The following is a 12,412-nucleotide window of genomic DNA, read 5'->3' on the forward strand; positions in this document are numbered from 1 at the left end:
AAAGCTCTCGAGATGTGCTATAAGAATATGCAATGAAAAATGGGGTGTTCCATTTAAAAAAATTAATGTGACCTTGACCTGACCTTCGCTACGCAACCCAAGGTCAAACTGATGTGATCAGTAAAGACATCTTTTTAAAAGCCACAACTTTTGTCTGAAACATTTTTTTGTAAAACTTATATTTTTCCTGATATTCGGGCGTCCCGGTACTTTCCGAACACCCTGTATATGTATATATATGTATATATAGTTTTTTGTGGAAGAAGAAAGAAAATGATGAATAGTTCTGTAAGTACTATTAATATTTATAATATAAACTATAAATAAATATTTATCAATACAATATGAGATTGATAAGTATATGTTTCTGTGATGAATTTCATTAGAAATTGTACCAATTAATGAAAACATTACTTTTTCAATATCTTTTCAGTCATTAAAATGTAGTTATTGCGGCTTTATTCTTCGTGGCTCTTGTGGAGATGCTCTCGCACATCACTATTTCAGTAATTTTGATAATAAGGTGCATCTTCTCAACATTGATGAAAACTATGTCGTTACAATGGGTAAGTGCAAAATATTTTTATTGTGTATTATTGTAATTAAATTGTGAAACGATTTTGACTTTGAATTCCAGCTTAAAGAATATTTCTGTTTATCTCAATTAATATGTATTAATAATTATCACAGTAATTGCGTAAAATTGATTTCATAATTATTATTTTTTGCAGTGCAAAGATATGATAATATTAACAGCAAGCAGGTGGAAGATATGGAAAATGCCTATGAGGCATAGAAGGAGGAGAGCATACTAGGTGGCGGCGGGACGCCGTGCGTTCGAGCGTATCTTTTTCGTTCCAGAAAGAGAAAAATATCGAAAGCGCGGTCCTGCTAGGCTGGGACTCGAACCCGGGTCTTTCGCTTGCCGGGCGACTGCTCTAAACCACTGAGCTACCTGACGCTCCACGCTCACGACACTCTCCTCTTCCTAGATAACGCTCAGAGATGCCGTTCGGAAGTGACATCTCTGGCGCGATCCCAAGCGCACGGCGACTACAGAGAAAAACAATGTTACTGTACCAAATGGTACAGCTGTCAGTCTCTCATAGTCAAAGGTTGCTATCCTTTAAGACCTGCTGTCCATGTATGTCCGTCTCCACCGTTGTCCTTCCTCATCCGATGCAAATAATACAAATAAGCCCCGGGGTCGACACCAATTTTTTGGCAGCCCCCGGGTGCTTGGACGCAATGCGCCATGTAGCAGAAGATACGCTTCAGACAAATAATCGGATACAAACTATCGACGAACTGCTGATCGATCTGGTTCGTGATCATAAAGGTTTGTGGGACAGCAGGTTACCTGTCAAAGAAAGGATAAACCTGAAACAAGATAGTTTATGGAATGATATTGTCAATATACTTGGAGATAAGATTATTTTATGGTATTATTAACATATTTGTAAATATTTAAAGAATTATATCAAAAATTACAGAAGCATTAAAATCAGCAAAACAAAAGTGGAAACAGTTGCGTGATGCCTACATGAAGGCTCGTAGGCGTATGCAGGGGTATGCGCCAAGTGGATCTGAAAGTGGGGCAGAAGCTGGACATCCTCTTAAGAGCATGTTTACTCATTATAACCAAATGAGATTTCTCGACGACACATTAAGCACAATGTTGTAAGTGTCAGAGCCTATCCAAATAAATTTGCATAGTCTTATAAACATATACATAAAGAATTTGATTGGTCTATTTCCTTATGTATTTACTTATGGACCAATGAAATTTCTTATGCATATGTTTATGCGGCTAGGGTGTATATCAGTTGGACACGAGGCAATTGGACACAGTCCAATCACAAGTCGCTGTTCCAAGGGACCCTACAAATGTCTCTAATCACACGGTGCTGTGCTTGGCTGTGTCCAAATGCACCGTGTCCAAGTGCACCGCTCCCATGCGGCTATGCAAGTATGTCTAGATAAGTCCTTAATGTTATATTATTTGTGTTGTATATATTAATGCAACAACACGAAAATTTAAATTACAGAACCATTAATTCTGTGCAACAGGTTGTGGACAACTTGACACAGAGTAGCAACAATGATGTTTACGCCGAAGCTCAACTGTCTGATGCCAGCATGAGCATTATCGAGGACAGCAACGACAGTTCACCGGTGGCAATCTCAAATACGGATCTTCAGACTCTGCGACTTCGAGCACCGCAAGATCGATTTGCAAAAGGCAAAGTAAATAGAGCTTGCATAACCTAACCTTCGAATTGTTTTTACAATGTTGTTCTTACAATGTTAAAACAAATATTCTCTTGTGCAAATTTGAAAGTTATATTTTTGTACACTTGCGAATGAAATTAATAACGGAATAATGAAATAAATCAATTGCAGAATTAAAGAAGCAGGCTTAACTGCAAGATGCATTTCTAGAACTGTTGAAAACAGTACCGCACCAAGAACGGGATGTGGTAGATAGCTTTTTGGAGCAACTGGGCGATATATTGCGTCGTCTACCGTATTTCAATCGCAGAAATCTTTAAAGAAGACTTATGGATATAGCAATTATTGAAGAAGAGACAATTGAGGCACAGAATGCACAAAGATAATAGATATAAGATTATAACATATAAGATTATTAGATATAAGATTATAGATATAAGATTAGATATAGACATAGATTTTCTACTTTAAAATACATATACATCTGCTCGTAAAAATATAAAAATAAATATACTCATAAAACTATAAAAATCGATTTATTTATATATTTCAAAATTATATTAAAAATCGCAAGACAAAGCTTTCTTCCACTGCCAAGACAATGGAGAGATGTGCTCGAAATAATAGGCGAAATCATTTCGAATTCTGACTGCTGTCAAATTTCTTGATTCATTATTGCCATTTAAGACTGTAAGTCCACTACTCGACGCATCAGGCTCTTCATTCCTACCATATTTTCTTTACCTTACCGGTAAGGAAATTTCTTTATTGATGATGAAATTATGTAAAATAGTTGTTGCTTGCACAGCTTTAATGACAGTGGAAATGGATGCAATGATAGGTCGACGATAAAGTTTCCATCATGCAACTAAAATTCCAAAGATGCATTCCACTGTTCTTCTAGCTCAACTGAGACGGTAGTTAAAAATTTTTTTTCTCACATTTAGATTACGACTTCGAGAGTACGGTCTCATCATATATTAGGTGAAGTAAAAAGTTCTGAGCGTTTTCCGCTAGATGTCTTTAGTGAGCCATATCTCACGATGTATACATCGCATCGGGTCATACTATACGGCGATTTAAAGGTGACATTACGCTTCAAAAAAAGTTCTATGACAGTTTTGTGTTTGGTCAAGCCAGTTGTGTGTTACAGCGTTCCAAAATGGAGGTAAAAAAAAGAGAAAATTCGATACATTCTTCAGTACCACTACGATTAAGGTGAAAAAGCGGAGCAGGCGGCAAAAAAAATTTGTGCTGTTTATGGACCCAATACAGTATCGAATGCAACAGCAAAGCGGTGGTTCCAACGATTCCGTTCTGGTAATATGGACGTCGAAGATGAGGCACGCTCTGGTAGGCCAATCGTCGAAAATGTCGATAAAATCATGGAAATCGTCGAGTCGGACCGGCATGTGAGCACTTATTCCATTGCCCAGGAACTGAAGATTAGCCAGAAAACCGTTTGGAACCATTTGCATAAGGCTGGTCTCAAGAAGAAGCTCGATGTATGGGTGCCACACGAATTGACGCAAAAGAACCTTTTGGACCGAATTGATGCCTGCGATTCTTTGCTGAAACGTAACGAAATCGACCCATTTTTGAAGCGGATGGTGACTGGTGATGAAAAATGGGTCACATACGAGAACAACAGCCGAAAAAGATCGTGGTCCAATCGCGGTGAGCCGGCCCAAACGATCGCCAAGCCCGGATTAACGGCCAAGAAGGTTTTGCTGTGTGTTTGGTGGGATTGGAAAGGAATCATCCACTATGAGCTGCTCCCATCGGGCCAAACACTCAATTCGGACCTCTACTGTCAACAACTGACCAGATTGAAGCAGGCGATCGACCAGAAGCGGCCAGAATTGGCCAATAGGAAGAGTGTTGTGTTCCATCAAGACAACGCCAGGCCGCACACATCATTAACGACGCGCCAGAAGCTCCGAGAGCTTGGATGGGAGGTTCTATTGCACCCGCCGTATAGTCCAGACTTGGCACCAAGCGATTATCACCTTTTCAAGCATTTGCAAAATTTTCTGGATGGTATAAAACTGGCCTCAAGAGAGGCTTGTGAAAATGAGCTGGTCAAGTTTTTTACCAATAGGGACGAGGACTTCTTCAATCGCGGAATTATGAAATTGCTTTCAAAATGGACAAAAGTTATCGAACAAAACGGCGCATATTTGATCGAAATCGGATAATCCTAACTATGTTAATTTCATCGTCGAAATAAAGCGAAAAAACGCTCAGAACTTTTTACTTCACCTAATATGTACTCGAGGGAAAAGCTTCGTCTCCTACTAATACGAATGGAAACTCCGTGTTAATAGAGCCGATGCACGTGGGTCGAGGAATGCACAGTGCATTTGTCTGAAATAAATGAGGCAATCCACTGTTGTGAAAGACACCTCCGTCACTTTGTCTTCCTTGAGCTCCGATGTCAACAATAAGGAAACGATTCAAAGCGTCGCTTATTGCAAGTAGATTGATGTTATGGTTTCCTTTGTAATTACAAAATGTTAAGCCGCTACGAAGTTGTGCCTGCAATTGTCAAATATTGTTTACATTATCAGATTGCTCACAAGTATGTATGAATGTTTCATATATACACATATAATATATACCTGACAATGTGCTTTCCATCGATAGTATCTTTCCAGTGCGGAAATTGACATATCTTTTCGAAATTGTCTGCAATTCTGCGCCAATTTTCTTCACTGGGAACAGGAAGTACTGTCTCTTTTAAAGCATGCCATATTGGGGAGCGGTGTACTTGGACATGGTGCATTTGGACACAGCCAATCACAGCACCGTATGATTAGAGACATTTGTAGGGTCCCTTGGAACAGCGACTTGTGATTGGACTGTGTCCAATTGCCCCGTGTCCAACTGATATACACCCGCCATATTGTGTGGGTGTATATCAGTTGGACACGGGGCAATTGGACACAGTCCAATCACAAGTCGCTGTTCCAAGGGACCCTACAAATGTCTCTAATCACACGGTGCTGTGATTGTCTGTGTCCAAATGCACCATGTCCAAGTGCACCGCTCCCATATTGTGTCACATGTTTCCGAAATGATTTTGGAAATTGTACATTGGGCAATACGAAAGGCATATGACAGTGATATCATACTGTCACCACAAGCTAACCAGCGCAGAGTCACCTGTAACCACGTTCGATTTGTTATTGGATTCCGTAACACCTTCTCCTTTTCAATGCGAGGTCCAACTATTTCCAATAATTTGTTGAATATCGATGGGGACATTCAAAGATAATTGAAAAATTTCAGATCGTCTGACAATTGCATCTCAATCACTAAATTATCACTGGCACCTTGCAAAAGTCTTCTCTGTTCAGAAAAGATATCTCTTACCCACACTAGACGTGGATTTCGCTCATCTTCTAATTCTTGGTAACAAATATAAATATAAAATATAGTCATAACTTTGTGCATTGTAATTACTGCATATCTTTTTGGCTGATTTTTTACTTGCTTTAACAATGTTATCATGACCATCAACATTATATTTGCAGTCTCCATGATAAAAATTTGCTTTAACGCAAAAATTTTTTTTTCCTCCACCGAATTCTGAACACCGAAATATTTCTCTTTACTTAATTTACATGTGCTAATTTCAAGTTATGTATTTCGCCGTTGTTTATCGTTTAGCTACGATCATGTCGCGGCATGCCGTCGCCGTTCCGTCTGCTTCTTTTCTTCTCCTATTACATGGAGCGCGGAATAGCGGCACGGACAAGTGACAAATTCTCATTTGTTTACATTTTCTAAAATGTATTAACATTTCTATGCACATTTTACCAATATTCTTATTTTTTCAACAAATTTACTTATTAATTGCATTTAAATCAATTAATTCCGTTTAAAAGTGCATAAAAATGAGAATTTGTCACGGGAGCGGTGCACTTGGACACGGTGCATTTGGACACAGCCAATCACAGCACCGTGTAATTAGAGACATTTGTAGGGTCCCTTGGAACAGCGACTTGTGATTGGACTGTGTCTAATTGCCCCGTATCTAACTGATATACACCCTTTGTCACTAGCCCGTACCGCTTTTCCGCGCAGTTTCTGCTCCATGTAATAGTAGAGAGAAAACAGACGCGGCTCACCGCGCGCGGTTTCTAGTCACTTTACTACGTTCCGCGTACCGCATACCGCGTACCACGCTACATCTAATCGCACCCTAAGATCGCCATTTTTGTGAATACTCAATCGTAATTGGTCAATTTTTACGTTACGTCTTAGGGCTATCGCACACAATTTGACATAACTGCATATGCATAGCATAAGATCGTATGGACCAATGAGCATCGAATATTAAGCATCGAACACCAATATGGCGACTTAATACTCGATGCTCATTGGTACATACGGTCTTATGCTATGCATATGCAGTTATGTCAATTTGTGTGCGATAGCCCTTACGGTTACTGTTACGGAAAGTGTGTGTGGCCAGCTTTAAGCTGGTGGCACATAGAAAAACTTAAGCAGTAATGGCTCCTGCACACAGGACGCGGTAATGCTTGCCGCGCGGCGGAAGTTCACGCAACAGCCAATCAATATGCTGCTTTCCATAATAACCTTCTAGCTCTTACGGAAAAACAACATATTGATTGGCTGTCGCGCGGACTTCCGCCGCGCGGCAAGCATTACCGCGTCTTGTGTGCAGAAGTCATAAGACGTAAGCAGTAGGCAAATTAATCAATCACAGTCATCTGTTCTTCTTACGGTCCTAGAATCAACGACTGTGATTGGTCAATTTGCTTACTGCTTACGTCTTACTGCTTAAATTTTTCTATATGCCACGGCCCTTAGGTATTTCCAATACGTATCACTATGTGATACGCGGATATTAGAAGCGTTTACGTTGCTAACTCTGTTTTGTTCTACTGGGTTTCTTCTTTGCCATTGTTTGGTTTTGGCGGCGCTACAGATGTTGACAGACGCTTAGAATCGTCGCTAGCGGTCTATGATTATATAGTCAAAGGGTCCCACCCCATCAAGAACAACAAGTGGGTGAATCTAGTGGCTGTGTATTCAACAGCACAGGAAGCACTAAGTTCCGAGCCACAATAGGTGTAGTGAGCTTTAAGCTTTAGTGCTTAAGTTTTTCTATGTGCCACCAGCTTAATAGTATAGTAGAAGCATAGAACATATAATAATGGAAGAGGAATACGATCGTCGAGCTGTGAGCAAGATCTAAAGGACAGAAATATCTTTCTGTCAGTGACTGTTTCTTTTGGGAGTGGTGCACTTGGACACGGTGCATTTGGACACAGCCAATCACAGCACCGTGTGATTAGAGACATTTGTAGGGTCCCTTGGAACAGCGACTTGTGATTGTACTGTGTCCAATTGTCCCGTGTCCAACTGATATACACCCTTTCTTTTTATGCGCATGATCACGCTTCGCCAATCGAAATGCTCTAATGTCAAAACATAACCATAATGTTTTTATTAATGTTTATGGGAAAACATATTGTATATAAGCGTAATTGTATTAATTATTTGAAATGGTTCGATATTGTATTTTGTGTAATAATCGTGACAAAACAGCGTCATATCATAAATAAATGTATTACATAGCATATAAGCATTTAATAAATAAATGTGTTCTCTGCTCGCATATTTAAGTTAAGTAAAATCATATTCTAATTTTTACGGATTTCTAAAGATATAGAAATAAGAATGAAATAGTTAGAATTTTGTAATATTGATGAAGCTATTCTCAAAACTTCCACGTTTTTATGCTCAAATCATTTCACAGAAAATGATTACCTTTTCACGGGAGCGGTGCACTTGGACACGGTGCATTTGGACACAGCCAATCACAGCACCGTATGATTAGAGACATTTGTAGGGTCCCTTGGAACAGCGACTTGTGATTGGACTGTGTCCAATTGCCCCGTGTCCAACTGATATACACCCCCTTTTCACAGCGACCAATAAAATTTTAAAAACAAAATTTTAAAAGTGAAAGCATACCATCTATTTACCATATCAAAAGTAACAAAAGGTATGTACATAAAAAGATATAAAAATATTAACTGTACAATGTAACATAAATTATTTGTTTTGGATGTAATTATATTTTTGGGTGTAAAGTAAATGTCCTAGTGATTGAACGTGTATCGATAATTGAATTATTAATAATATATTTATGTTTGTTAAAATGCTTATCAATAAATGAAACAAAACCACAAAGTAACTAAATTGATACATTTTTATCACCAGTAACTTATTTATAAGTGTTTTATAATTTAATACATATGTTACTTTCTTTTATAATTATCTATACCTATGTTTCTATAAATTTCTTAACAATTCCGCTATATATTTTATTTTTCTTTTGATATTGAATTTTGATATTGTATTGCATATATAATTGTATTTTGTTTTATGTATTCAGTATGTAGTGCAATATCTATTTTTATATCTTATAAAGTAATTTTTCCTCTTCATTTAATATGACATCACTTTTTCCCCTTTAATATACAGTTTGCAATTATTTTATATTTTATAAGGTAAGTTAGAGAGAACTCAGTAATTCAAATACCGCGTTTAATTTAGCACATGTGCAGAAAGAAGAAAAGTCACTGAGCAAGACAGAAATATATCTTCTGTCCATAAGATGTTGTCCACATATCCCACTCATTGCTTGGATAGACTATTCCTCTTCCATGTACTATAAGTTCTATGAGTAGAAGTAATAAAAAGAATTAGACTTTCTTGAAAACCACAAATACTTTATAACAAAATTTATTATAGAAAATTATTATGAAAATTATTATGAAAAATTATTATTAAAATTGTTATGAAATATGAGGGAAAATTAATAAGCCAAAAATGTCAATATCAGACATAAATTGACAAAAATTATTTTATTTCAAGGACAATAATATACCGTCATTTGGGGTAACTTTTATATCGCTGATATGGAAGTTCTACCTCTATCCGTTTAATGATGCCACATGTTTTTGTAAGCCGTTGCAAATGGTTCAAAGTTACTCCGATGTTCTAAGTTACCTCTAAAATGACGGTATTTTAAACGATGTTTTAAAAAATGTTGAACATTCTTTTTATAATATTACATATATATTATATAAACATTCTTAATATATATATTAGGTGTACAACTTTGCTTCCGCCGTTTTTTTTCCGAAATTCCGAGGCTTTATTGTAAAAAACTGGTTATACATTTATGATTCAACGTATTGTCCATCGCTGGTCATTACTTTCTCCCATCTTTCGAGCAGCGTACGAATCCCGCGTCGAAAAAACTGGTCATCTTTTGAGGCAATCCACGAATCAATCCAATTTTTTATTTCTTCATCAGACCGGAAGTGTTGGTTAGCCAGGCCGTGTGCCATTGATCGAAACAAGTGATAGTCAGAGGGAGCAACGTCTGGAGAATACGGCGGGTGAGGTAGGACTTCCCATTTCAACATTTCCAAGTATGTCTTGATCACTTTCGCAACATGGGGTGAGTGGCACTCACTTGGACACGATACAATTGGACACGGAGCAAATGGACACGTTGCAATTAGACACAAAATTTTGCCCACGGTTTAATTGGACACGAGAAAAATGCGCACCGCTCGTTTGGACACCGAAAATTATACGCCGGTCATTTGGACACAAAAAGTTGCACACCGCTCATTTGGATACCGAAAGATGCGTTGGTAAATATGCAGAACAACGAGTTTCGATTGACCACGATACTATTGGACATAGATTGTAATGATTCTTTCGACCTAGTAAATCACTACATAATTCTTATCATCGATTGGTTATGTCCAATAGTACCGTGGTCAATCGGAACGCTCCCCACCCCCCCGATTTTAATAATCTTTGGATATATTATACAGTTAACTATCCTGAATAATATCCAAGGAGTGGGTTCCGATTGACCACGGTACGATTGGACATAGATTGTAATGATTGGTTCGACCTGATAATTCACTAGATAATTCTTTTCATCGATTGGTCCAATCGTACCGTGGTCAATCGGAACGCACCCCATTTTATTGCATTTATAAATTTAATTGCATTTATAAATTAATCTTAATTTAAATATTTTTTTAGTAAGTACTGCAATCTCGAACGATCAGCGGGAGGCTGCGCCCTCCGCACCTCCCCTAAAAACTAACCTAACCCAACCTATCGTCACATTAAGGGCCGTAGCACACAGAAAAACTTAAGCAGTAAGACGTAAGCAGTAAGCAAATTGACCAATCATAGTCGTTGATTCTTAGACCGTAAGAAGAATCAATGACTGTGATTGGTCAATTTGCCTACTGCTTATGTTTAGTTTAAGTTTTGCTTAAGTTCTTCTATGTGCCACCAGTTGAAGCATCAGTCATTGTTTATTAAAACGTGTTATTGTTCAACTTTTGTGTTAATGTGACGATAGGTTCGGTTTGGTTAATTTTTAAATAAACTGTTAACAATAGTATAAATAGTTAAAAATTGTAATAAATTTTCAAATAACTGTTAACACATCTTTCGGTGTTCAGCTGAGCGGTGTGCAACTTTTCATGTCCAAATGAACGGTGTGCATTTTTCAGTGTCTAAATGAGCGGTGTGCAACTTCTCGTGTTTAAATGAGTAGTGTGCAACTTTTCGTGTCCAAATGAGCGGTGCGCAATTTTCGGTGTCCAAATTAGCTGGGTGCAACTTTTGGGAGCGGTGCACTTGGATACGGTGCATTTGGACACAGCCAATCACAGCACCGTATGATTAGAGACATTTGTAGAGTCCCTTGGAACAGCGACTTGTGATTGGACTGTGTCCAATTGCCCCGTGTCCAACTGATATACACCCCAACTTTTTGTGTCCAAATAAGCGGTATGCAACTTTTCGTGTCCAAATGAGCGATGTGCAACTTTTCGTGTCCAAATGTCCGGCGTGTAATTTTCGGTGTTCAAACGAGCGGTGCGCATTTTTCTCGTGTCCAAATGCACTGTGTCCAAATTCATCGTGTCCAATTTCACCGTGTCCAATTGAACCGTAAGCAAAATTTTGTGTCTAATTGCAACGTGTCCATTTGCTCCGTATCCAATTGTATCGTGTCCAAGTGCACCGCTCCCACATGGGGTCGAGTATTGTCATGTTGCAATATCACTTTATCGTGTCTCTCGTTGTATTGAGGCCGGTTGTCTTTCAATGCTCGGCTCAAACGCATCAATGGTGTTCGATACCGATCGCCTGTGATTGTTTCAGTCGGTTTTAACAGCTCATAATACAATACGCCAAGCTAGTCCCACCAAATACAGAGCATGACCTTGGAGCCGTGAATATTCGGTTTGGCCGTCGACGTAAAAGCATGGCCGGGAACTCCCCATTATTTTCTGCGCTTGGGGTTATCGTAATGAACCCATTTTTCGTCCCCAGTCACAATGCGATGCAGAAATCCCTTCCGTCTTTGCCTTTCAAGCAGCTGTTCACAAGCAAACAAACACCGTTCAACATCTCTCGGCTTCAGTTCGTACGGCACCCAATTTCCTTGCTTCTGAATCATTCCCATGGCTTTGAGGCGTTTTGAAATGGTTTGTTGAGTCACTCCCAATGATCGTGCCAATTCTTCTTGATTTTGACACGAGTCTTGATCAAGTAATGCCTCTAATTTTGCATCTTTGAAAACCTTCCCTCTTCCACCGCTATGCCGGTCTTCGACGTCAAAATCACCGTTCTTGAAGCGTTGAAACCACTCACGACACGTTCTCTCACTAATAGCGGCCTCACCATAAGTATTTGGGAGCGGTGCACTTGGACACGGTGCATTTGGACACAGCCAATCACAGCACCGTGTGATTAGAGACATTTGTAGGGTCCCTTGGAACAGCGACTTGTGATTGGACTGTGTCCAACTGATATACACCCTAAGTATTTGAGAGCATTCGATGAGCCTGAGCCGCAGATTTCTTCATATTGAAGCAGAAAATTAAAACCTCCCGCAAACGACGAGAATTTGGCTTGTAAACTGACATTTTAAATCGAGAATAACTTTATGATGCAGATACAAATCAACTAATGTTTCTATGGGGTTATGTTGACAGATGCCCAAGTTTATTATATGACGTCTATGATCTATTTATTTCGACCACCACTTACCGCTAAAGCCATCTATAGGAAAACGGCGGAAGCAAAGTTGTAC

The 12,412-nt window shown here is 38.7% G+C and overlaps 2 protein-coding genes across 4 annotated transcripts in view; both read right to left on the bottom strand.

Annotated features, from left to right (window-relative positions):
- Positions 1–12,412, bottom strand: part of LOC116851263 (1,5-anhydro-D-fructose reductase) — a 254,733-nt gene that overhangs the window by 115,628 nt on the left and 126,693 nt on the right. The gene's annotated exons all lie outside the window — the stretch shown is intronic.
- Positions 4,375–5,071, bottom strand: LOC116851266. Its single transcript, XM_032830544.1, has 2 exons — positions 4,854–5,071; positions 4,375–4,770 (listed from the first exon to the last, which is right to left on the bottom strand). The coding sequence occupies exons 1-2, from the start codon at positions 4,902–4,904 to the stop codon at positions 4,495–4,497; spliced, it is 327 nt and encodes a 108-aa protein (XP_032686435.1). The 5' UTR covers positions 4,905–5,071; the 3' UTR covers positions 4,375–4,494.

This window comes from Odontomachus brunneus, unplaced genomic scaffold, assembly GCF_010583005.1.
Source record: "Odontomachus brunneus isolate Ranch 3 - 2012 unplaced genomic scaffold, Obru_v1 Obru_scaffold_170, whole genome shotgun sequence".
NCBI classification, from domain to species: domain Eukaryota; kingdom Metazoa; phylum Arthropoda; class Insecta; order Hymenoptera; family Formicidae; genus Odontomachus; species Odontomachus brunneus.

Excerpts from the sequence above, each read along its gene's own strand:
- LOC116851266 (XM_032830544.1), bottom strand. The coding sequence starts at position 4,904 with ATGTCAATTTCCGCACTGGAAAGATACTATCGATGGAAAGCACATTGT. Across the intron at positions 4,771-4,853 it reads GATGGAAAGCACATTGTCAG|GCACAACTTCGTAGCGGCTT; the intron begins GTATATATTATA and ends TGACAATTGCAG.